At 50.7% G+C, this 26124-nt stretch overlaps 1 protein-coding gene across 1 annotated transcript; it reads right to left on the bottom strand.

Annotated features, from left to right (window-relative positions):
* Window positions 1–221: 221 nt before the first annotated feature.
* On the bottom strand, window positions 222–13789 carry LOC115916817 (kallikrein-14-like). The gene is made up of 6 exons (XM_030970557.1): window positions 13784–13789; window positions 9564–9613; window positions 4980–5115; window positions 3265–3611; window positions 2438–2574; window positions 222–462 (listed from the first exon to the last, which is right to left on the bottom strand). Exons 2-6 carry the CDS (start codon window positions 9604–9606, stop codon window positions 310–312), a joined length of 816 nt encoding a protein of 271 aa, XP_030826417.1. The 5' UTR covers window positions 9607–9613; window positions 13784–13789; the 3' UTR covers window positions 222–309.
* Between the last annotated feature and the right edge of the window lie 12335 nt (window positions 13790–26124).

A 26124-nucleotide genomic window follows, 5' to 3' on the forward strand; every position in this document is an offset into this window, starting at 1 on the left:
AATTTGGGGAATTTTCAGGGTAGATGTTTGGGGTGGAATTTTGGGATTTTGGGGGTGGATTTTTGGGTGTAATATTGGGATTTTGGAGGTGGATTTTTGTGGAATTTTTGGGATTTTCGGAGTGTAATTTTTGGGTTTCAAGGTGGATTTTTTAGGATTTTTCTCATCCTGAACACCGGCGTTTGGGAGCGGATCATTCTTTTAATCTTGATGCTGTAACTTGCATTTTTGGGATTTTTGGGCTCGTGGCCCCCGGGGGTTTCTGTGGCCGGCGCGTCCATTTTTGGGGCGAATCGGGCGGGTTTTGGGTCAGTTCCGGGCCATGGTGTGGTGCAGCCAGCGGCCGTAGCGGCAGAGGTTGACGTAGACGCCGGGTTTGTGGGGGTCCCCGCAGACCCCCGGCCCCCAGGAGGTGATGCCCTGCAGGCGCCCGTTGCACACCAGGGGCCCCCCGGAGTCGCCCTGGGGGGACAAAATTCGGGGGGTCAGGGGCGGGACCCCCAAATTCCGGGGGAAATCCGCGAAAATCCGGCGAGAATCGGGAGAAATCGGCGCCGAATCGCTGTGAAATGGCCCCAAAACCCACCCCAAAATTGCCCCAAAACCGCACCCAAAATTTTCCCCAAAACACCCCAAAAATGTCCCAAAACCACCCCAAAATATCCCCCAAGAACACTCCATAATTGCCCCAAAGCCATGAACAAAACTGCCCTAAAAATGTCCCAAAAACGCCCCAAAATCACTCCAAAAATGTCCCAAAAATACCCCAAAATTGCCCCCAAAATGGCCCCAAATCACCCCAAAACAGGCCCCAAAAGGACCAAAATTGCCCCAAAACTGCCCCAAAATCACCCCAAAACCCACCCCAAAAATGCCCCAAAACTGCCCCAAAATTTCCCCCAAAAACACCCCATAATTGCCCCAAAACCATCAACAAAACTGCCCCAAAAATGTCCCAAAACCACCCTGAATTGCCTCAAAATTGCCCCAAAAATGTCCCAAAACCGCCCCAAAATCACTCCAAAAATGTCCCAAAAATACCCCAAAATTGCCCCCAAAATGGCCCCAATTCACCCAAAAACGGGCCCCAAAATGACCAAAATTGCCCCCAAACTGCCCCAAAAATTGCCCCAAAAATGCCCCAAAAATGTTCTCCACATGCCCTGAATTGCCCCAAAAAGACCTCAAAATCACCCCAAAACCCACTCCAAAATTGCCTCCAAACCGCCCCAAAATTTCCCCTGGAACACCCCAAAATTGCCCCAAAGCCATCAACAAAACTGCCCCAAAAATGTCCCAAAACCACCCCAAAACTGCCCCAAAATTTCCCCGAAAACACCCCAAAATTGCTTCGCAAATGCCCCGAAACAACTTCAAAATTGCCCTAAAAAATGGCCCCAAATTGCCCCAAAAAATATCCCCAAAATGCCTCAAAATTGCCCCCAAAAGCCCCCAAATCACCCCAAAACATCCCCAAAAATGACCAAAATTGCCCCAGAAATGCCCCAAAATTGCCCCCAAAACGCTCCAAAAATGCCCTGAATTGCCCCCAAAAGACCCCATATTAGCCAAAAAAACATCCCAAAAACGCCCCAAAAACACCCCGAAATCGCTCCCAAAATGTCCCAAAAACTGCCCCAAAATTGCCTGAAAAACACCCGAAAATTTCCCCAAAATTGCCCCAAAAATGCCTGAAAAGCCACCTCAAAATTGCCTCAAAATCACCCCAAAATTGCCCCAAAACCGCCCCAAAACTGCCTCAGAATTGCCCCAAAACTGCCAGGGATTGACCCAGAAATGCCCCATATCGCCTCAAAATTGTCCCAAATTCACCTCGGATTGACCCAAATTGCCCCAAATTGCCCAAATCTCCTCCAATTCTCCCAAATCAGCCCAAACTCACCTGGGATTGATCCCAAATCACCTCAGTCCCTCACCTGTCCCATCTCACCTGTCCCATCAGGTGTCACCTCACCTGTCCCACCTGTCCCCCTCTATTCCTTCACCTGTCCATGTCTCACCTGTCCCATCAGGTGTGATGTCACCTGTCCCGCACCTGTCACATCCATGTCACCTGTCCCATCTCAACTGTCCCATCTCACCTGTTCCTCACCTGTCTCACACCTGTCCCATCCCACCTGTCCCATCTCACCCGTCCCATCTCACCCGTCCCATCTCACCTGTCTCACCTGTCCCATCTCACCTGGCAGGTGTCGGCGCGGCTCTGGGGCTCTCCTGTCTCACCTGTCCCATCCCACCTGTCTCACCTGTCCCATCTCACCTGGCAGGTGTCGGCGCGGCTCTGGGGCTCTCCTGTCTCACCTGTCCCATCCCACCTGTCTCACCTGTCCCATCTCACCTGGCAGGTGTCGGCACGGCTCTGGGGCTCTCCTGTCTCACCTGTCCCATCTCACCTGTCTCACCTGTCCCATCTCACCTGGCAGGTGTCGGCGCGGCTCTGGGGCTCTCCGGCACAGACCATGTTGGGGGTGATGGAGTCGGGGTAGATGCGGCGACAGGTGAGCTCAGGTACGATCCGCACCTGGCTGCAGTGCAGGGCCTGCGGGAACGTCACTGAAAACACACCTGGGGTCACACCTGGGCAAGGAACCACCCCACACCTGTCTGGGGTCACACCTGGGGTCACACCTGGGGTCACACCTGGGCAAGGAACCACCCCACACCTGTCTGGGGTCACACCTGGGGTCACACCTGGGGTCACACCTGGGGTCAGGTAACAGCTACACCTGTCTGGGGTCACACCTGGGGTCACACCTGGGCAAGGAACCACCCCACACCTGTCTGGGGTCACACCTGGGGTCACACCTGGGGTCACACCTGGGGTCACACCTGTCTGGGGTCACACCTGGGGTCACACCTGTCTGGGGACACACCTGGGGTCACACCTGGGGTCACACCTGGGGTCAGGTAACAGCTACACCTGTCTGGGGTCACCTGGCTGCAGTGCAGGGCCTGCAAGAACATCACTGAAAACACACCTGGGGTCCCACCTGAGCAGGTAACACCTGGGCAGGTAACACCCGATCTGAGCTCTCACCTGTGCCCAGGTAACCCCTTCATTCCCACCCCATCCGTCCCAGGTCTGTTCCCACCCCTCACCTGTCCCAGGTGTGTCCCCCCTATCCCAGGTGTGTCTCAGGTGTCCCTCCCCTATCTCAGGTGTGTCTCCCGTTTCCCTCACCTGTCCCAGGTGTCCCTCCCCTATCTCAGGTGTGTCCCAGGTGTCCCTCACCTGTGCCTCACCTGTGGGGCTGGTGACGGAGCCCCATCCCGAGATCTGGCAGGTGGTTCCGGGCGCGGCGCAGGTGCGTGCCAGCGGCAGGGGGCTCACCTGGCGGCTCAGGTGCGCCGGCACCTGCAGCCGCAGCAGCATCAGGTCGCCGTCCTTGGAGCTCTCGTTGTAGCCGGGGTAGGGGAAGGTGCGCACCGAGAGGCGCCGCTGCTCACCTGGCGCAGGTGAGGCCTCGCCCGGCCCCGCCCCCGGCTCGCCTGGCGCAGGTGAGGCCTCGCCTGGAGGGGGGGGGTTGGGAGAGGCCTCACCTGGGCGCACCTGGGGGTGGGTGGGGCGGCCCAGGCGGACGGTGATGGGGCTGTGGGGGAGAGAGGGACAGGTGAGACGGGACAGGTGAGACAGGTGAGACGGGACAGGTGAGACAGGTGAGGCAGGACAGGTGAGACACAGGTGAGAGACAGGTGAGATGGGACAGGTGAGATGGGACAGGTGAGATGGGACAGGTGAGGCAGGTGAGATGGGACAGGTGAGATGGGACAGGTGAGGCAGGACAGGTGAGACAGGTGAGATGGGACAGGTGAGATGGGACAGGTGAGATGGGACAGGTGAGATGGGACAGGTGAGACAGGTGAGATGGGACAGGTGAGACGGGACAGGTGAGACGGGACAGGTGAGATGGGACAGGTGAGATTGGGCAGGTGAGATGGGACAGGTGAGATGGGACAGGTGAGATGGGACAGGTGAGATTGGGCAGGTGAGATGGGACAGGTGAGACAGGTGAGAGACAGGTGACCCCGTTACCTGCCCAGGTGAGCCCAACCCACAGCCACGTGTCACTTGAGCCACTCCCTTTGTCCCCAGGTGACCCTGTTACCTGTCCCAGGTGTGTCCAGGTATGCCCAGGCGTGCCCAGGTGTGTCTGTACCTGTCCCAGGTGTGCCCAGGTGTGCCCAGGTGTGCCCAGGTGTGTATCCCCCGTTACCTGTCCGTACCCGGGGGCGTGGCAGTGCGCCGCCGTCAGGACCCACCCAGGTGTGCCCAGGTGTGTCTGTACCGGTCCCAGCTGTGCCCAGGTGTGCCCAGGTGTGTCTGTACCTGTCCCAGCTGTGCCCAGGTGTGCCCAGCTGTGCCCAGGTGTGTCTGTACCTGTCCCAGGTGTGCCCAGGTATGCCCAGGTGTGCCCAGGTGTGTATCCCCCGTTACCTGTCCGGCCCGGGGGCAGTGCGCCGCCGTCAGGACCCACCCAGGTGTGCCCAGGTGTGTCTGTACCTGTCCCAGCTGTGCCCAGGTGTGCCCAGGTGTGTCTGTACCTGTCCCAGGTGTGCCCAGGTATGCCCAGGTGTGCCCAGGTGTGTCTGTACCTGTCCCAGCTGTGCCCAGGTGTGCCCAGCTGTGCCCAGGTGTGTCTGTACCTGTCCCAGGTGTGCCCAGGTATGCCCAGGTGTGCCCAGGTGTGTATCCCCCGTTACCTGTCCGTACCGGGCGTGGCAGTGCGCCGTCAGGACCCACCCAGGTGTGCCCAGGTGTGTCTGTACCTGTCCCAGGTGTGCCCAGCTGTGCCCAGGTGTGTGCTACCCATACCCAGGTGTGCCCAGGTGTGCCCAGGTGTGTGTTACCCGTGCCCAGCTGTGCCCAGGCGTGTCTGTACCTGTCCCAGGTGTGCCCAGGTGTGTGTTACCCATACCCAGGTGTGCCCAGCTGTGTATCCCCCGTTACCTGTCCGTACCCGGGGGCGTGGCAGTGCGCCGCCGTCAGGACCCACCTGGGCGCCACCAGGGTGCCCCCGCAGATGAAGCGCCGGCCCCGGAACAGCGCGGCCTGCCAGGGCGGGGCACAGGTGTGACCTTCCAGCACCCAGGCACCTGTATGGGCACACAGGTGACACAGGTGAGCCAGGGCGGGGCACAGGTGTGACCTTCCAGCACCCACGCACCTGTATGGGCACACAGGTGACACAGGTGAGCCAGGGCGGGGCACAGGTGTGACCTTCCAGCACCCACGCACCTGTATGGGCACACAGGTGAGACACAGGTGTGCCAGGGCGGGGCACAGGTGTGACCTTCCAGCACCCACGCACCTGTATGGGCACACAGGTGAGACACAGGTGTGCCAGGGCGGGGCACAGGTGTGACCTTCCAGCACCCACGCACCTGTATGGGCACACAGGTGACACACAGGTGTGCCAGGGCGGGGCACAGGTGTGACCTTCCAGCACCCACGCACCTGTATGGGCACACAGGTGACACAGGTGAGCCAGGGCGGGGCACAGGTGTGACCCTCGAGCACCCACACACCTGTATGGGCACACAGGTGAGACAGGGTGGGGCCAGGGCGGGGCACAGGTGTGACCCTCGAGCACCCAGGCACCTGTATGGGCACACAGGTGAGACACAGGTGAGATTAGAGTGGGTACAGGTGAGATTTGGGGTCACACAGGTGTGCCAGGGCGGGGCACAGGTGTGACCCTCGAGCACCCAGGCACCTGGGAGAGACACACAGGTGAGAGACAGGTGAGATTAGAGTGGGTACAGGTGAGATTTGGGGTGATACAGGTGAGTCTGGGGTCACACAGGTGAGCCAGGGCGGGGCACAGGTGTGACCTTCCAGGACCCACGCACCTGTATGGGCACCCAGGTGAGACAGGTGAGACAGGTGAGATTAGTTACAGGTGAGATTTGGGGTGATACAGGTGAGTCTGGGGTCACACAGGTGAGCCAGGGCGGGGTCAGGGCGGGGCACAGGTGTGACCCTCGAGCACCCACACACCTGTATGGGCACACAAGTGAGACAGGTGAGATTAGTTACAGGTGAGATTTGGGGTGATACAGGTGAGTCTGGGGTCACACAGGTGAGCCAGGGTGGGGCCAGGGCGGGGCACAGGTGTGACCTTCCAGCACCCAGGCACCTGTATGGGCACACAGGTGACACAGGTGAGCCAGGGCGGGGCACAGGTGTGACCTTCCAGCACCCACGCACCTGTATGGGCACACAGGTGACACACAGGTGTGCCAGGGCGGGGCACAGGTGTGACCTTCCAGCACCCACACACCTGTATGGGCACACAGGTGAGACAGGGTGGGGCCAGGGCGGGGCACAGGTGTGACCCTCGAGCACCCAGGCACCTGTATGGGCACACAGGTGAGACACAGGTGAGATTAGAGTGGGTACAGGTGAGATTTGGGGTCACACAGGTGTGCCAGGGCGGGGCACAGGTGTGACCCTCGAGCACCCAGGCACCTGGGAGAGACACACAGGTGAGAGACAGGTGAGATTAGAGTGGGTACAGGTGAGATTTGGGGTGATACAGGTGAGTCTGGGGTCACACAGGTGAGCCAGGGCGGGGCACAGGTGTGACCTTCCAGGACCCACGCACCTGTATGGGCACCCAGGTGAGACAGGTGAGACAGGTGAGATTAGTTACAGGTGAGATTTGGGGTGATACAGGTGAGTCTGGGGTCACACAGGTGAGCCAGGGCGGGGTCAGGGCGGGGCACAGGTGTGACCCTCGAGCACCCACACACCTGTATGGGCACACAAGTGAGACAGGTGAGATTAGTTACAGGTGAGATTTGGGGTGATACAGGTGAGTCTGGGGTCACACAGGTGAGCCAGGGTGGGGCCAGGGCGGGGCACAGGTGTGACCATAAAGAACCCAGGCACCTGTACAAACGGACAGGTGAGACAGGTGAGCCAGGGCGGGGCACAGGTGTGACCCTCGAGCACCCACACACCTGGGAGAGACACACAGGTGAGAGACAGGTGAGTCAGGGCGGGGCACAGGTGTGACCTTCCAGGACCCAGGCACCTGGGAGAGACACAGGTGAGACACAGGTGAGATTAGAGTGGGTACAGGTGAGATTTGGGGTCACACAGGTGTGCCAGGGCGGGGCACAGGTGTGACCCTCGAGCACCCACACACCTGTATGGGCACACAGGTGAGACAGGTGAGATTAGTTACAGGTGAGATTTGGGGTCACACAGGTGAGCCAGGGCGGGGTCAGGGCGGGGCACAGGTGTGACCCTCGAGCACCCACGCACCTGTGAGAGACACACAGGTGAGAGACAGGTGAGGTTTGGGGTCGCTCAGGTGAGATTAGAGCAGGTACAGGTGAGGTTTAGGGTCACACAGGTGAGTCCCAGGTGAGGTTTGGGGTGCCCAGGTGAGGTGAGCCAGGGCGGGGCACAGGTGTGACCCTCGAGCACCCACACACCTGGGGACAGGTGAGCCACAGGTGAGGTTTGGGGTGCCCAGGTGAGGTTTGGGGTGCCCAGGTGAGTCCCAGGTGAGGTTTGGGGTGCCCAGGTGAGGTTTGGGGTCACCCAGGTGAGTCCCAGGTGAGGTTTGGGGTCACACAGGTGAGGTTTGGGGTGCCCAGGTGAGGTTTGGGGTGCCCAGGTGAGTCCCAGGTGAGGTTTGGGGTGCCCAGGTGAGGTTTGGGGTGCCCAGGTGAGTCCCAGGTGAGGTTTGGGGTGCCCAGGTGAGGTTTGGGGTCACCCAGGTGAGTCTGGGGTCCTCCGGGTGACTTTGGGGTGCCCAGGTGAGGTCTGGGGTCCCTCAGGTGAGATTTTTGGGTCCCCAAGGTGAGTTTTGAGGTGCCCAGGTGAGGTTTGGGGTGCCCAGGTGAGGTTTGGGGTCCCTCAGGTGAGGTTTGGGATTCCCCAGGTAAATTTTGGGGACTCAGGTGAGTTTGGGGTCCCCAGGTGAATTTGGGGTCCCCCCAGATGTTTTGGGGTCCCCCAGGTGAATTTTTTGGGCTCAGGTGTGTCTGGGGTCCCTCAGGTGAGTTTAGAATGGCTACAGGTGAGGTTTGGGGTCGCACAGGCAAATTTTGGGGTTTCAGGTGAAGTTTTGGGGCCCCCCAGGTGTTTTTGGGATCCCTCAGGTGAATTTTGACTCCCCCAGGGGATTTTTGGGGTCCCCCGGATGTTTTTGGGGTCCCCCAGGTGTGTTTGGGGTCCCAGGTGAGGATTTGGAGTTCCCAGGTGAATTTTAGGATCCCTCAGGTGTTTTTGGGGTTCCCAGATGTTTTGGGGTCCCTCAGGTGAATTTTGGGATCCCCCAGGTGTTTTGGGGTCCCCCTGGATATTTTTGGGGTCTCCGATGATTTTTGGGATCCCCCAGGTGAATTTTGGGGTCCCCCAGGTGGTGTTTGGGGTCTCAGGTGAATTTTGGGGATCCCCAGGTAAATTTTTGGGGTCTCAGGTGATTTTTGGGGTCCCCCTGGATATTTTTGGGGTCTCCGATGATTTTGGGGTCTCAGGTGAAGTTTTTGGGGTCCCTCGGGTGTTTTTGGGGTTCCCCAAGTAGATTTTGGGGTCCCTCAGAGATTTTTGGGGTCCCCTTGGATATTTTGGGGGTTTCAGGTGAAGTTTTTGGGATCCCCCAGGTGTCTTTGGGGTCTCAGACGATTTTTGGGTTCTCAGGTGAATTTCGGGGTCCCCCCCAGGCGTTTTTGGGGTCTCAGGTGAATTTTGGGGGTCTCCAGGTAAATTTGGGATCCCCCAGGTGAATTTTGGGGTCCCCCGGAGGTTTTTGGGGTCCCCCTGGTGAATTTTTGGGGTCTCAGGTGAATTTTGGGGTCCCCTGGAGGTTTTCGGCGTCTCAGGTGAAGTTTTTGGGGTCCCCCTGGATATTTTTGGGGTCTCAGGTGAATTTTTGGGGTCCCCCAGGTGTTTTTGGGGTGCCCTGGATATTTTGGGGTCTCAGACGATTTTGGGGCCCCTCAGGTGAATTTTGGGGTCCCCCTGGTGTTTTTGGGGTCTCAGGTGAGATTTTTGGGGTCCCCCAGGTGGTGTTTGGTGTCTCAGGTGAATTTTGGGGTCCCCAGGTAAATTTTGGGGTCCCCCAGGAGAATTTTTGGGTTCTCAGGTGAATTTTGGGGTCTCAGGTGAAGTTTTTGGGGTCTCAGGTGAAGTTTTTGGGGTCCCCCTGGATATTTTTGGGGTCTCCGATGATTTTTGGGGTCTCAGGCGAATTTTGAGGTCTCAGGTGAGGTCTTTGGGGTCCCTCAGGTGTTTTTGGGGTTCCCCAAGTAGATTTTGAGGTCCCTCAGAGATTTTTGGGGTCCCCTGGAGGTTTTTGGGGTCTCAGGTGAATTTTGGGGTCCCCCTGGTGTTTTTGGGGTCCCCCGGAGGTTTTTGGGGTCTCAGGTGAATTTTGGGGTCCCCTGGAGGTTTTTGGGGTCCCCCAGGTGAATTTTTGGGGTCTCAGGTGAATTTTGGGGTCCCCTGGAGGTTTTTGGGGTCTCAGGTGAATTTTTGGGGTCTCAGGTGATTTTTGGGGTCCCCCCCGGTGTTTTTGGGGTCTCACCTGTGGCCGCGGGCAGGAGCAGCAGCAGCAGCAGCAGCCGCATCCCGAGGCTGAAATGGGGGAAAAAACGGAGATTTGGGGTAAAATGGGAATTTGGGGAAAAAATTGGGAATTTTTGAGAGGGGAAAAAAATTGGGGAATTTTGGGAAATTTTGGGGGAAATCTGGGAGGAAAGAATTGGGAATTTAGGGGGAATTTGGGGAGGAATTTGGGGGAGGAAATTGGGAATTTTTGGGAGGGAAAATTTGAGAATTTAGGGGGAAAAAATTGGGAATTTTTGGGAGGGAAAATTTGAGAATTTAGGGGGAAAAAATTGGGAATTTTTGGGAGGGAAAAATTGAAAATTGGGGGGAAATTTGGGAGGAAAAAATGGGAATTTGGGGAAGAAAATTGAGGGGAAAAATGGGAATTTTAGGGTAAAAATGGGAATTTTGGGGAAAAATTGGGAGGGAAAATGGGAGTTTTGGGAGGGAAATTGAGGGGGAAAGGAATTTGGGGAATTGTGGAGAAATTTGGGGAATTTTGGGAGGAAAAATGGGAATTTTGGGGGAAAGAGGGAGGGGAAAAATGGGAATTGTTGAGGTGAAAATTGGAAATTTTGGGGGAGAAAATGGGGGAATTGGAGGAAAAAAGGGAATTTTGGGGAAATTGGATGAAAATTGGGAATTCTGGGGGGAATTTGGGAAAATTTGGGGGGAAATGGGAATTTTTAGGAAAATTGGAGGAAAATTCGGGAATTTTTTGTAGAAAAATGGGAATTTTGGGGAAAATGGGGGGGAAAATTGGGAATTTTGGGGAGAATTTGGGAATTTTGAGAGGAAAATGGGAATTTGGGGGAAATTTGGGGAAATTGGAGGAAAATTGGGAATTTGGGGGTGAATTTGGGAAAATTGGAGGGAAAATTGGGGATTTTGGGGGGAATTTGGGGATTTTGGGAGGAAAAATGGGAAATTTGGGGGAATTTTGGGGAAAATTGGGAATTTGGGGGGAAATCAGGAATTTTGGGGGAAAGTGGGAAGGAAAAAATGGGAATTTGGAGGAATTTTGGGGGAAATTCAGAGGAAAAATGGCAATTTTTGGAGGAAAAAAGGGAATTTTTTGGGGAAAAATGGGAATTGGGGGGCAGGAAATTGAAGGGAAATGGGAATTTTGAGGAAATTTGGGAGGAAAATTTGGAATTTTGGGGAAGAGAATGGGAATTTTTGAGGAATAAAGGGAATTTGGGGGGATAATTGTGAATTTCGAGGGGAGAAAACGGAGAAAAAATGGGAATTTTGGGGGGAAATGAAAATTTTGGGAGGAAAAATGGGAATTTGGGGGAAATTTGGGAATTTTGGGAGGGAAAATGGGAATTTTGGGGAAAATTGGGAGAAAATTGGGAATTTGGGGAGGGTGGGAATTTGGGGGGAAAATGGCAATTTGGGAAAATTGGGGGGAAAAATGAGAATTTTGAGAGGAAAAATGGGAATTGGGGGGAAAATTGGAGGAAAAATTGGGAATTTTGGGGGGAAAATTTGGGAATTTGGGGGGAATTTGGGAAAATTGGAGGAAAAATTGGGGATTTGGGGCGGGAATTTGGGAATTTTGGGGGAATTGGGGGGAATTGGGGGAAAAATCAGAAATTTGGGGGAGGAAATGAGGAATTTGGGGAAAATCGGGAATTTTAGGGGGAAATTTGGGATAAAAGGGGAAAATGGGAAAAAAGAGGGAAAAGGGGGAAAAGCCCAAAATTCCCGATTGGAATCCTCTGGAAAATCCAAAAATTCCCCTGAAAAACCCCAAATTTCATCGGGAACCGCAAAAATTCCTCAGAAATCCCCAAAATTCCCTTGGAAAATCCCCAAAATTCCCCAGAAAAACCCCCAAATTCCCTGGAAAAATCCCCAAAATTCTTTTAGAAAATCCCAAAATCTCCCGGGAAACCCCAAAAGTTCCCTGGAAAATCCCAAAAATCCCTCGGAAAACCCCAAATTCCCACTGGAAAATCCCTAAAAATTCCCTGGAAAAGCTGAAAATCTCCCGGGAAAATCCTAAAATTCCCTGGAAAAACCCCAAAATCTCCCGAAAATTTCCTTGGAAAAGCCCCGAAACTTTTGGAAAATCCCCAAAATTCCCAGAAAAAGCCCCAAATTCCCATGGAAAAACACAAAAAGTCCCCAGGAAATTCCAAAATTCCCTCGGAAATCCCCAAATTCTCCCTGAAAAATCCCAAAATCTCTCGGGAAAGTCCCAAAAATCCCCAGAAAAAGCCCCAAAATCCCCCAAAAATCCCCTGGAAACCCCAAAATTCTCTCGGGATCTCCTGAAATTCCCTCGGAAAACCCAAAAAATCCCAGAAAACCCCGAAAAATCCCTTGGGAAATCTCCTGGAAAACCCCAAGAATTCCCAGAAAAACCCAAAATTTCTGAAATCCCCGAATTCCCTTGGGGAAAAACCCCCAAATTCCCGGAAAACCCAAAAATCTCCTGGAAAATCCCAAATTCCCTTGGAAAAACCCCAAAATTCCTTGGAAAAACCCAAAATCTCCCGGAAATCCCCAAGTTCCCCTGGGAAAACCCCAAATTCTCCCTGGAAAATCCCAAATTTCCCTCGAAAAACCCCAAAGTTTCCAGGAAAAAACCCAAAAATCCCCCGGAAAAACCCTAAAATCTCCCAGAAATCCCCAAATTCCCTTGGGAAAATCCCAAAAATCCCCTGGAAAATCCCAAAATTTCCCGGGAAAATCCCAAAATCTCCCGGAAAAATCCCAAAATCTCATGAAAAACCCCAACAATTCCCTTGAAAAATCCCAAATTCCCGGGAAAACCCCAAAAATTCCCGGGAAAATTCCCAAAATTCCCTTGAAAAATCCCAAATTCCCTCGGAAATCCCCAGAATTTCCAGGAAAAATCTCAAAATTCCCCGAAAAAAAATCCCAGAATTTCCCGGGCAAACCCCAAAATCCCCTCAAAAAATCCCAAAATTTCCCCGGAAATCCCCAAAATTTCCCGGAAAAATCCCAAAATCTCACGGAAAACCCCAAAAATTGCCTGAAAAATCCCAAATTCCCTCGGAAATCCCCAAAATCTCCCGGAAAAATCCCAAAATTCCCGGAAAAAATCCCAGAATTTCCCGGGAAAACCCCAAAATTTCCCGGGAAAAGCCCAAATTTCCCGGGAAAAACCCAAAATTTCCCGGGAAAATCCCAGAATTTCCCGGAAAATCCCAAAAATCCCCCGGAAAATCCCAAATTCCCATGTTAAAACACCCCAAAGTTCCCGGAAATCCCTGAAATCTCCCAGAAAAATCCCAAAATTCCCGGAAAAAATCCCCAAATTTCCCGGGAAAACCTCAAAAAACCCTCGGAAAATCCCCAAAATCTCCCGGGAAAATCCCAAAATTTCCCTTGAAAATCCCTGAAACCTCCCGGAAAATCCCCAAAAATTTCCCGGAAAAGCCCAAAATCTCCTGGACAAACCCCAAAATTTCCCGGGAAAATCCCAAAATTTTCCTGGAAAATCCCAAAATTCCCCGGAAAATCCAGAAAGTCCCCTGGAAAAACCCGAAAGTTCCCGGAAAAATCCCAAATTCTCATGGAAAACCCCAAAAATTGCCTGAAAATCCCAAATTCCCTCGGAAATCCCCAAAATTTCCCGGAAAAATCCCAAAATTCCCGGAAAAAATCCCAGAATTTCCCGGGAAAACCCCAAAATTTCCCGGGAAAACCTCAAAAAACCCTCGGAAAATCCCAAAAATCTCCCGGAAAATCCCAAATTCCCATGGAAAAAAACCCCAAAGTTCCCGGAAATCCCCAAAATCTCCCGGGAAAATCCCAAAATTTCCCTTGAAAATCCCTGAAACCTCCCGGAAAATCCCCCAAAATTTCCCGGAAAACCCCAGAATTTCCCCGGAAAATCCCGAAAATCCCCTGGAAAAACCCCAAAGTTCCCGGAAATCCCCAAAATCTCCCAGAAAAATCCCAAATTCTCACTGCAAAATCCCAAAATCTCCTGGAAAACCCCAAAATTTCCCGGAAAAATCTCAAAATTCCTGGAAAAAAATCCCAGAATTTCCCGGGAAAACCTCAAAAAACCCCCGGAAAATCCCCAGAATTTCCCGGAAACCCCCAGAATTCCCCCGGAAAACCCCAGAATTTCCCGGGAAATCCCAGGATTTCGCGGGAAAAGCCCCGAATTTCGCGGGAAAAGGCCGAAAGCGGCGGAATTGCCGCGGTTCCCACCTGGTGCCGGTGCCGGGAGGAGGAGGAGGAGGGGGAGGGGAGGAAGGGCGGGAGGGGGAGGGGAGGGGGAGGAGGAGGGGGTGGGGGAGGGGAGGAAGCGCCGCCCGAGCCCCAAAATCCCTTCCGGGAGCGGCCGGAAAGGGAGAGGCGGAAAATCCCCAAAATTGGGGGGAAAAGTCCTAAAAATTCCCGGGAAAATCCCGAAAATTGGGGGGGAAAAATCCCAAAAAGTCACCCCAAAAATTCCCCCCTAAATGGGGGGGAAAATCCCTTTAAAACCCCCGGAAAAATCCCAGGAAAATCCCCAAAAATGGGGGAAAAAACCCAAAAGTTGGGGGGGAATCGCCCCAAAAAATCCTCCAAAAATCCCTAAAAAATGGGGGGAAATTCCTGAAAAAAACCCCAAAAAATCCCAGAAAAATCCCCCAAAATTGGGGAAAAAATCCCCAAAATTGGAGGGGATCTCCCCAGAAAATCCTCCAAAAATCACCAAAAAATGGGGAAATCCCAAAAATTGGGGAGAAAATCCTCCCAAAAATCCCAGAAAAATCCCAAAAATTGGGGGAAAGCACCAAAAAATGGGGGGGAAAAATCCCAAAAATTGGGGGAAAATCCCCCAAAAATCCTCCAAAAATGGGGGGAAATCCCAAAAAATCCCCAGAAAAATGGGGGAAAAATTCCAAAAATTGGAGGGAAAATATCCCAAAAATTGGGGAGAAATTCCTAAAAAAACCCCAGAAAAATCCCCAAAAATGGAGAAAAATTCCCCCCAAAAATCCTCCAAAAAATCCCCAAAAATGGGAGAAACAGCCCCAAAATTGGGGGGAAAATCCCTTTTAAAAATCCCAGAAAAATCCCGAAAATTGGGGGGAAAAAATCCCCAAAATTGGGGAGAAAATGCCCCCAAAAATCCTCCAAAACTGGGGGAAATATCCCCAAAAAAATCCCAGAAAAATCCCGAAAAATGGGGCTAAAAACTCCCAAAAATTGGGGAGAAATTCCTAAAAAAAATCCCAGAAAAATCCCGAAAAATAGGGAAAAAAATCCCAAAAATTGGGGGAAAATCCCCCCAAAAAATCCCCCCAAAAATCCCCCTCAAAAAAATCCCCCAAAATGGGAGAAAGAACCCCAAAAATTGGGGGAAAAATCCCTTTAAAAATCCCAGAAAAATCCCGAAAATTGGGAGAAAAAACCCCAAAAATTGGGGGAAAATCCCTTTAAAAATCCCAAAAACGGGGGGAAAAAATCCCAAAAATTGGGGGAGAAATCCCAAAAAAATCCCAGAAAAATCCCCAAAATTGGGAGGGGAAAAATCCCAAATTTTGGGGAGAAATTCCTAAAAAAAATCCCAGAAAAATCCCCAAAAATGGGGGAAAAATCCCCTCAAAAATCCTCCAAAAAATCCCCAAAAATGGGAGGAAAAACCCAAAATTTGGGGGGGAAAATCCCAAAAATTGGGGAAAAAATCCCTTTAAAAATCCCAGAAAAATCCCGAAAATTGGGGGGAATCTCCCAAAAATTCCCCCCAAAATGGGAGGGAAAATCCCAAAAATTGGAGGAAAATCGCCCCCCCAAAAATCCCCAAAATCGGGGAGAAAATGCCCCCAAAAATCCTCCAAAAAATGGGGAAAAATTCCTAAAAAAGCCCCAGAAAAACCCCAGGAAAATCCCCAAAAATTGGGGAAAAAACCCAAAATTGGGGGGGAATCTCCCCAAAAAATCCTCCAAAAATCCCTAAAAACTGGGGGGAAATTCCTAAAAAAATAAACCCAGAAAAATCCCAGAAAAATCCCAAAAAGTGGGGGGAAATTCCTAAATATATCCCAGAAAAATCCCGAAAATTGGGGGAAAAAAATCCCCAAAATTGGAGGGAATCTCCCAAAAAAATCCTGCAAAAATCGCCAAAAATGGGGGGGGGAAATTCCCAAAAATTGGGGAGAAAATCCCCCCAAAAATCCTCCAAAAAATGGGAGGAAAATCCCTAAAAAATCTCCAGAAAAATCCCAGAAAAATCCCCAAAAATGGGGAACAAATTCCCCCCCAAAATCCTCCAAAAATTGGGGAAAATCCCTAAAAAAATCCCCCCAAAATCCCCAAAAATGGGAGAAACAGCCCCAAAAATTGGGGAGAAATTCCCTTTAAAAATCCCAGAAAAATCCCGAAAATTGGGGAGAAAATGCCCCCAAAAATCCTCCAAAACGTGGGGGGGGAAATCCCTAAAAAAATCCCAGAAAAATTCCAAAAATGAGGGGGAAATCCCCCCAAAAATATCATAAAAATCCCGAAAAATGGGAGGAAATTTTAAAAAATCCCCAAAAAATTGGGAGGGGAATCCCAAAAAAAATCTCCCCCAAAGATGGGGGAAAATCCCTAAAAATCCCCAGAAAAATCCCCCAAAATGGGAGAAAAAACCCCAAAAATTGGGGAAAAAATCCCTTGAAAAATCCCAGAAAAATCCCGAAAATTGGGGGGAAAAAAATCCCCAAAATTGGGGGGAAATCGCCCAAAAAATCCTCCAAAAAATCACCAAAAAATGGGAGAAAAAAACCAAAACTTGGGGGAAAAAATCCCTTTTAAAATCCCAGAAAAATCCCGAAAAATGGGAGAAAAATCCCCAAAATTGGGAGGAAAACCCCAAAAATTGGGGAAAAAATCCCTTTAAAAATCCCAGAAAAATCCCGAAAAATGGGGAAGAAATCCCCCAAAATTGGGGAGAAATCCCCCAAAAAATCATCCAAAAAATCCCCAAAAATGGGAGGAAATTTAAAAAATATTTAATAATAATAATAATAATAATAATAATAATAATAATAATAATAATAATAATAATAATAATAATAATAATAATAATAATAATAAATTTGGGATAATTGCGCCCCAAAATTTGGAATAAGTTCCCTAAAATTCGGGAGAAATTTTCCCAAAAAATTGTGAGAAATTTCCCCAAAAATTCTGGACAAATTCTCAAAAAATTTGGGATAATTTCCCTAAAATTTGGGATAAATTCCTAAAAATTTGGGATAATTTCCCCCAAAATTGGGATAAATTTCTCCAAAAATTGGGATCAACTTCTGAAATTTGGGATAAATCCAAAAATTCAGGAAAATTCTCCCAAAATTTTCGGAGAAATTCCCAAAAATTTGGGAGAAATTCCTACAAAACTGGGGATCAATCCCCAAAATAATTGGGACAAATCCCAAATGTTGAAGAAATTCCCCCAAATTTTGTGGAAAATCCTAAAAACAAAATGGGAAAAATTCCTCAGGTTTGGGAGAAATTCCCCCAAAAAGAAGAAATCCCAAAAAATTTGGGAAAAATTAAAAAAATTTGGGGAAAAAATCCCAAAAAATTGGCGGGAAATGGGCCCCGTTTGGGCCCCTGGGGGCGGGGCCAGGGCTCGGCTCCTGATTGGCTGATGGGGGAGTGGGCGGGGCCAGCATGGACTGGTACGGACCAGTACAGAGCAGTATGGACCAGTATGGACCAGTATGGACCAGTATGGACCAGTACAGAGCAGTATGGACCAGTATGGACCAGTATGGACCAGTATGGACCAGCATGGACTGGTACGGACCAGTACGGACCAGTATGGACCAGTATGGACCAGTATGGACCAGTATGGACCAGTACAGAGCAGTATGGACCAGTATGGACCAGTATGGACCAGTACAGAGCAGTATGGACCAGTATGGACCAGTATGGACCAGTATGGACCAGCATGGACTGGTACGGACCAGTACGGACCAGTAGGGACCAGTATGGACCAGTATGGACCAGTATGGACCAGTATGGACCAGTACAGAGCAGTATGGACCAGTATGGACCAGTATGGACCAGTACGGACCAGTATGGACCAGTATGGACCAGTATGGACCAGTATGGACCAGTACAGAGCAGTATGGACCAGTATGGACCAGTATGGACCAGTATGGACCAGTATGGACCAGCATGGACTGGTACGGACCAGTACGGACCAGTATGGACCAGTATGGACCAGTATGGACCAGTATGGACCAGTACAGAGCAGTATGGACCAGTATGGACCAGTATGGACCAGTACAGAGCAGTATGGACCAGTATGGACCAGTATGGACCAGTATGGACCAGCATGGACTGGTACGGACCAGTACGGACCAGTAGGGACCAGTATGGACCAGTATGGACCAGTATGGACCACTACGGACCAGTACGGACCAGTAGGGACCAGTACGGACCAGTCCCTCCCAGTTCATCCCAGTGCTCCCAGTTCAAACCAGTTCATCCCAGTCCATCCCAGTAAGGCTCAGCCCATTCCCAGCTCAAACCAGTTCAATCCCAGTTCATCCCAATCCCTCCCAGTTCAATCCCAGTTCAGCCCAGTAAAGCCCAGTTCAATCCCAGTAAAGTTCAGCCCATTCCCAGTTCCCTCCCAGTCCAATCCCAGTTCAGCCCAGTACATCCCAGTAAGGTTGAGTCCCATCCCAGTCCCTCCCATTTCCCTCCCAGTCAGTCCCAGTTCATCCCAGTTCAAACCAGTTCCCTCCCAGTTCAAACCAGTTCATTCCAGTAAGGCCCAGTTCCCTCCCAGTCCAATCCCAGTTCAGCCCAGTTCAATCCCAGTAAGGCCCAGTCCATTCCCAGTCCCTCCCAGTCCCTCCCAGTCCCTCCCAGTTCAGCCCAGTTCAAACCAGTAACACCCCAGTCCACTCCCAGTGCTCTCAGTTCACCCCTGACTCCTCCCAGTTCATCCCAGTAAGCACCAGTAACCCCTCCCAGTCCCTCCCAGTCCCTCCCAGTTCCCAGTCCCAGTTTGGCTCCAGTCCCAAACTGGGAGTTACTGGGAGGGGCGGTGCTGACTCAGCAGCTCCGGGGCCGGGACTGGGAACCTCCCAGTTCAAACCAGTTCAGACCAGTCCAGCCCAGTAACCCCTCCCAGTTCATCCCAGTTCAAACCAGTTCATCCCAGTATCTTCCCAGTTCATCCCAGTTCAAACCAGTAACCCCCCAGTCCCTTCCCAGTGCTCCCAGTTCATCCCAGTCTGTCCCAGTCCCTCCCAGTAACCCCAGTAACCCCCCAGACCCCTCCCAGTTCATCCCAGTTCAAACCAGTAACCCCCAGTCCCTTCCCAGTGCTCCCAGTTCATCCCAGTCTGTCCCAGTAACTCCCAGTTCTCTCCCAGTTCATCCCAGTAAACACCAGTAACCCGTCCTAGTGTTCCCAGTAACTCCCAGTTCATCCCAGTGCTCCCAGTTCCCTCCCAGTTTATCCCAGTTTATCCCAGTAACCCCTCCCAGTTCCCTCTCAGGGCCCTCCCAGTGCTCCCAGTATCCTCCCAGTCCCTCCCAGTTCATCCCAGTATCCCACCCAGTGCTCCCAGTTCAAACCAGTTCACCCCAGTAACCCGTCCCAGTAACTCCCAGTCCATCCCAATTCCCTCCCAGTCCATCCCAGTTCAATCCCAGTTCAAACCAGTAACACCCCAGTCCATTCCCAGTGCTCCCAGTTCCCTCCCAGTCCCTCCCAGTTCAAACCAGTAAACACCAGTAACCCCTCCCAGTAACTCCCAGTTCATTCCAGTTCCCTCCCAGTAACCCCCAGACCCCTCCCAGTTCATCCCAGTTCCATCCCAGTTCAAACCAGTAACCCCTAGTCCACTCCCAGTGCTCCCAGTTCACCCCTGACTCCTCCCAGTTCATCCCAGTAAACACCAGTAACCCCTCCCAGTAACTCCCAGTAACTCCCAGTTCATCCCAGTCCCATCCCAGTTCAAACCAGTTCATCCCAGTAAGCACCAGTAACCCTTCCCAGTGCTCCCAGTCCCTCCCAGTTCACCCCAGTCCCATCCCAGTTCAAACCAGTAAGCACCAGTAACCCCTCCCGGTGCTCCCAGTTTATCCCAGTCCCTCCCAGTTCATCCCAGTTCAAACCAGTAACCCCTCCCAGTCCCTCCCAGTTCATCCCAGTTCATCCCAGTAACCACCAGTGACCCCTCCTGCTGCTCCCAGTTCAGCCCAGTTCCCCCCTCGCAGTAATTAATTAATTAATTAGTTAATTAACTCTAATTAATTACCGGGCCCCAATAACCATTAAGTAATCACCCATTAATTAATAACTCCATTAATCACCCCGAGCCCCTTTTATTACCCCATTAACCACCCCCCCAAGCCATTAATTAGCCCCTCATTAATCAATTAACCCGCCAATTCATCAATTTCCTTTATTTAACAAAACCCCCCCAGGCCCCGCCCACACCCCAAACCCCGCAGCCACTTCCGGGTTAGGCCACGCCCACTCCTGCGTTAGACCACGCCCACTCTCGAATGGCGTCGGTGACTTCTGGGTTAGGCCACGCCCCCGCCGGAGGAGCGATGACGTCATTTCTCCTTGGGAGGGGGCCTGGGGGGGGGGAGAACCAGTGAGAACCAGTATGGACCAGTATGGACCAGTACGGACCAGTATGGACCAGTACGGACCAGCATGGACCAGTATGGACCAGTACGGACCAGTACGGACCAGTATGGACCAGTACGGACCAGTATGGACCAGCATGGACCAGTATAAACCAGTACGGACCTGTACGGACCAGTACGGACCAGTATGGACCAGTACGGACCAGTACGGACCAGTATAAACCAGTACGGACCAGTACGGACCAGTACGGACCAGTATAAACCAGTACGGACCAGTATGGACCAGTATGGACCAGTACAGACCAGTACGGACCAGTACGGACCAGTATGGACCAGTACGGATCAGTATAAACCAGTACGGACCAGTACGGACCAGTATGGACCAGTATGGACCAGTACGGACCAGTACGGACCAGTATGGACCAGTACGGACCAGTATGGACCAGTACGGATCAGTATAAACCAGTACAGACCAGTACGGACCAGTATGGACCAGTATGGACCAGTACGGACCAGTATGGACCAGTACGGATCAGTATGGACCAGTACGGACCAGTATAGACCAGTACGGACCAGTATGGACCAGTATGGACCAGTACGGACCAGTATGGACCAGTACGGATCAGTATGGACCAGTACGGACCAGTATAGACCAGTACGGACCAGTATGGACCAGCATGGACCGGTACGGACCAGTATGGACCAGCATGGACCGGTACGGACCAGTATGGACCAGTACGGACCAGTACAGACCAGTACGGACCAGTACAGACCAGTACGGACCAGTACAGACCAGTATGGACTAGTATGGACCAGTAGGGACCAGTACGGACCAGTATGGACCAGTTCCCATTTTTCACCCTAAAATCCCCATTTTTGCACCTAAATCTCCCGGGGTTTTTCCCCCCAGTCCCTCCCAGTTCCCTCCCAGTACAAACCAGTTCCCCTTTCACCCCCCAAAATTCCCATTTTTACCTACAAAATCTCCATTTTTCACCCTAAAATCGCCATTTTTGAACCTAAAAATCCCAGATTTTTCCCTCCCACTCCCTCCCAGTATAAACCAGTATAAACCAGTTCATCCCAGTTCCCATTTTATCCCCAAAATTCCCATTTTACCCCCCCAAAATCCCCATTTTTCACCCTAAAATCGCCATTTTTGCGCCCAAATCCCCCGGGTTTTTTCCCCCCAGTCCCTCCCAGTACAAACCAGTCTGTCCCAGTATAACCAGTACAAACCAGTCCCATTCCCCCTCCCAAAATTCCCATTTTTGCCTCCAAAAATCCCCATTTTTCACCCTAAATCCCCCAATTTTTTTCCTCCCAGTCCCTCCCAATATAAACCAGTATATCCCAGTACAAACCAGTATAACCCAGTTCCCTCCCAGTATAAACCAGTTCATCCCAGTTCCCTTTCTATCCCCAAAATCCCCATTTTTCCCCATAAAATTCCCATTTTTCCCCATAAAATCCCCATTTTTCACCCTAAAATCGCCATTTTTGCGCCCAAATCCCCCGGGTTTTTTCCTCCCAGTCCCTCCCAGTATAAACCAGTCTGTCCCAGTATAACCAGTACGCTCCAGTCCCATTTTCCCCCCCAAAAATTCCCATTTTTCACCCCTAAAATCCCCATTTTTGCACCTAAACCTCCCGGGTTTTTTCCCCCCAGTCCCTCCCAGTACAAACCAGTATAACCCAGTACAAACCAGTCCCCTTTCTATCCCCAAAATCCCCATTTTTCCCCATAAAATTCCCATTTTTCCCCATAAAATCCCCATTTTTCACCCTAAAATCGCCATTTTTGCGCCCAAATCCCCCGGGCTTTTTCCCCCCAGTCCCTCCCAGTCCCTCCCAGTATAACCCAGTCCGTCCCAGTCACCGGTAGACGCCGACCACCACGGCGTGGTCCCTCTCGTAGGGCTCCAGCGTCAGCTGCTCCTGCGGCTTCATCCTCTCGGCCGTCATCTTCCTCACCTCGCCCTCGAACACGGCCTCGGCCGGCGCCGTCGAGTCGATGCAGTTCGCCTGCGGGCGAACCCGTTCCGACCGGTTAGAACCCGTCAGAACCGGTTAGAACCAGTTTGAACCGGTTTGAGCCAGTTAGAACCGGTTTGAGCCCACCTAGAACCAGTTAGAACTGGTTAGAACTGGTTAGATCCCACTTAGAACCAGTTAGAACCAGTTTGAGCCCACTTAGAACCGTTTAGAACCAGTTAGAGCTGGTTTGAGCCCACTTAGAACCGGTTAGAACCAGTTTGAGCCCACTTAGAACCGTTTAGAACCGGTCAGAGCCGGTTTGAGCCCACTTAGAACCAGTTAGAGCCCACTTAGAACCGGTTAGAACCAGCTTGAGCACAGTTAGAACCAGTTAGAACTGGTTTGAGCCCAGTTTGAACCAGTTAGAACCGGTTAGATTCCACTTAGAACCAGTTAGAACTGGTTAGATCCCACTTAGTACCAGTTAGAACCAGTTTGAGCCCACTTAGAACCGGTTAGAACAGGTTTGAGCCCAGTTAGAACCAGTTTGAACTGGTTTGAGCCCAGTTAGAACCAGTTTGAGCCCAGTTAGAACCGGTTTGAACTGGTTAGATTCCACTTAGAACTGGTTAGAATCGGTTTGAGCCCAGTTAGAACCAGTCAGAACTGGTTGGAACCAGCTTGAGCACAGTTAGAACCAGTTAGAACTGGTTTGAGCCCAGTTAGAACCACTTAGAACCGGTTTGAGCCCACTTAGAACCGTTTAGAACCGGTTTGAGCCGGTTTGAGCCCACTTAGAACCGGTTAGAGCCGGTTTGAGCCCACTTAGAACCGGTTAGAACCGGTTTGAGCCCACTTAGAACCGGTTAGAGCCCAGTTAGAACCAGTTAGAACTGGTTTGAGCCCAGTTAGAACTCATCAGAACCAGTCAGGCCTGGTTAGAACCAGTTTGAGTCCAGTTAGAACCAGTTAGAAATGGTTTGAGCCCAGTTAGAACCGGTTTGAGCCAGTCAGACCTGGTGAAATCCCAGTTAGAACCAGTTAGAACCAGTATGAGCCAGTCTGAACTGGTTAGATCCCAGTAAGAACCAGTTTCAACCAGTCAGAACCGGTTAGAACCGGCCTGAGCCCAGTTAGAACCAGTCAGAGCCGCCTGGAGCTCGTTAGAACCGGTTCCAACCCAATTAGAACCAGTTAGATCCCAGTTAGAACCAGTTTGAACCAGTTAAATCCCAGTCAGAACCAGTTCGAACCAGTCAGAACCAGTTTGAGGCAGTTAGAACCAGTTAAATGCCAGTCAGAACCAGTCAGATCCAGTTAAATCCCAGTAAGAACCAGTTAGAACCAGTTAAATCCCCGTTTGAACTGGTTAGATCCAGTACTAACCAGGTCAATCCCAGTCAGAACCAGCTCAAACCAGTTCAACCCCAGTTCCAGACTGGTTCCAGCCACCCAGTGACCTGTACTGGTCCATACTGGTCTATACTGGTCCGTACTGGTCCGTACTGGTCCATACTGGTCCATACTGGTCCGTACTGGTCCGTACTGGTCCGTACTGGTCCGTACTGGTCCGTACTGGTCCATACTGGTCCATACTGGTCCATACTGGTCTATACTGGTCTATACTGGTCTATACTGGTCCGTACTGGTCCGTACTGGTCCATACTGGTCTATACTGGTCCGTACTGGTCTATACTGGTCCGTACTGGTCTATACTGGTCCGTACTGGTCCGTACTGGTCCGTACTGGTCCGTACTGGTCCGTACTGGTCCGTACTGGTCCGTACTGGTTTTTACCTTGATGGAGATGAGGAAGTGCCCCCCCGAGCGCAGGAAGTGATGCGCGTTCAGCGCCACGATGCGCGTCTGGTCCGGCTGCGCCACGTCGGCGAAGATCACGTCCACCATGCCTGGATGAGGGGCAAAAACCCAAATTATCCTGAATTTATCCCAAATTTATCCCGGAATTCCAGAAAAAACCCCAAAATTCCAGGAAAAAACCCAAAAATTCCAACCAAAAACCTCAAAATTGCCCCAAAATTCCAGCCAGGAACCCAAAAAAACCCCAAAACTTGGTGCCCACCAAGATCACGCCCACCATGCCTGGAACGGGGCAAAATCCCAAATTAGCCCAAATTTATCCCAAAAAATCCAGGAATTCTGGACAAAATTCAAAAATTCCAGAAAAAATCCCAAAATTCCCACAAAATTCCTCAAAATTCCCACAAAATTCCAGCCAGGAACCCAAAAAACCCCAAAATTTGATGCCCACCAAGATCACGACCACCATGCCTGGAATGGGGCAAAATCCCAAATTTATCCCAAAATTATGGAAAAATCCAGAAAGTCCAGAAAAAAATCCCAAAATTCCACAAAAATCCTCAAAATTGCCCCAAAATTCCAGCCAGGAACTCAAAATAACCCCAAAATTTGGTGCCCACCAAGATCACGTCCACCATGCCTGGATGAGGGGAAAAACCCAAATTTATCCCAAATTTATCCCAGAATTCCAAAAAAACCCAAAATTCCAGGAAAAAACCCAAAAATTCCAACCAAAAACCTCAAAATTGCCCCAAAATTCCAGCCAGGAACCCAAAAAAACCCCAAAACTTGGTGCCCACCAAGATCACGTCCATCATGCCTGGAACGGGGCAAAAATTCCAAATTATCCCAAATTTATCCCAAATTCTGGACAAAATTCAGAAATTCCTGGAAAAAATCCCAAAATTCCCAAGAAATTCCTCAAAATTGCCCCAAAATTCCAGCCAGGAACCCAAAAAGACCCAAAATTTGGTGCCCACCAAGATCATGACCACCATGCCTGGAACGGGGCAAAAATTCCAAATTAGCCCAAATTTATCCCAAAAAATCCAGGAATTCTGGACAAAATTCAAAAATTCCAGAAAAAATCCCAAAATTCCCACAAAATTCCTCAAAATTCCCACAAAATTCCAGCCAGGAACCCAAAAAACCCCAAAATTTGATGCCCACCAAGATCACGACCACCATGCCTGGAATGGGGCAAAATCCCAAATTTATCCCAAAATTATGGAAAAATCCAGAAAGTCCAGAAAAAAATCCCAAAATTCCACAAAAATCCTCAAAATTGCCCCAAAATTCCAGCCAGGAACTCAAAATAACCCCAAAATTTGGTGCCCACCAAGATCACGTCCACCATGCCTGGATGAGGGGAAAAACCCAAATTTATCCCAAATTTATCCCGGAATTCCAGAAAAAACCCCAAAATTCCAGGAAAAAACCCCAAAAATTCCAACCAAAAACCTCAAAATTGCCCCAAAATTCCAGCCAGGAACCCAAAAACACCCCAAAACTTGGTGCCCACCAAGATCACGTCCATCATGCCTGGAACGGGCAAAAATTCCAAATTATCCCAAATTTATCCCAAATTCTGGACAAAATTCAGAAATTCCTGGAAAAAATCCCAAAATTCCCAAGAAATTCCTCAAAATTGCCCCAAAATTCCAGCCAGGAACCCAAAAAGACCCAAAATTTGGTGCCCACCAAGATCACGCCCACCATGCCTGGAACGGGGCAAAAATTCCAAATTAGCCCAAATTCACCCCAAAATTATCCCGGAATTCCAGAAAAAACCCAAAATTCCAGGAAAAAACCCAAAAATTCCAACCAAAAACCTCAAAATTGCCCCAAAATTCCAGCCAGGAACTCAAAATAACCCCAAAATTTGGTGCCCACCAAGATCACGCCCACCATGCCTGGATGAGGGGAAAAACCCAAATCATCCCAAATTTATCCCAAATTCTGGACAAAATTCAGAAATTCCTGGAAAAAATCCCAAAATTCCCAAGAAATTCCTCAAAATTGCCCCAAAATTCCAGCCAGGAACCCAAAAGACCCAAATTTTGTGCCCACCAAGATCCAGCCCACCATGCCTGGAATGGGGCAAAAATTCCAAATTAGCCCAAATTCACCCCAAAATTATCCCGGAATTCCAGA

This window comes from Camarhynchus parvulus, unplaced genomic scaffold (assembly GCF_901933205.1).
Source record: "Camarhynchus parvulus unplaced genomic scaffold, STF_HiC, whole genome shotgun sequence".
In the NCBI taxonomy this organism is placed as follows: Eukaryota; Metazoa; Chordata; class Aves; order Passeriformes; family Thraupidae; genus Camarhynchus; species Camarhynchus parvulus.

Coding starts and splice junctions, on each gene's coding strand:
- LOC115916817 (XM_030970557.1), bottom strand. CDS start 9,606: ATGCGGCTGCTGCTGCTGCTGCTGCTCCTGCCCGCGGCCACAG. Junction 2,575..3,264: donor CTCCGTCACCAGCCCCACAG/GTGAGGCACAGG, acceptor GTGTGTTTTCAG/TGACGTTCCCGCAGGCCCTG. Junction 463..2,437: donor GCCGCGCCGACACCTGCCAG/GTGAGATGGGAC, acceptor TTGTCCCCCCAG/GGCGACTCCGGGGGGCCCCT.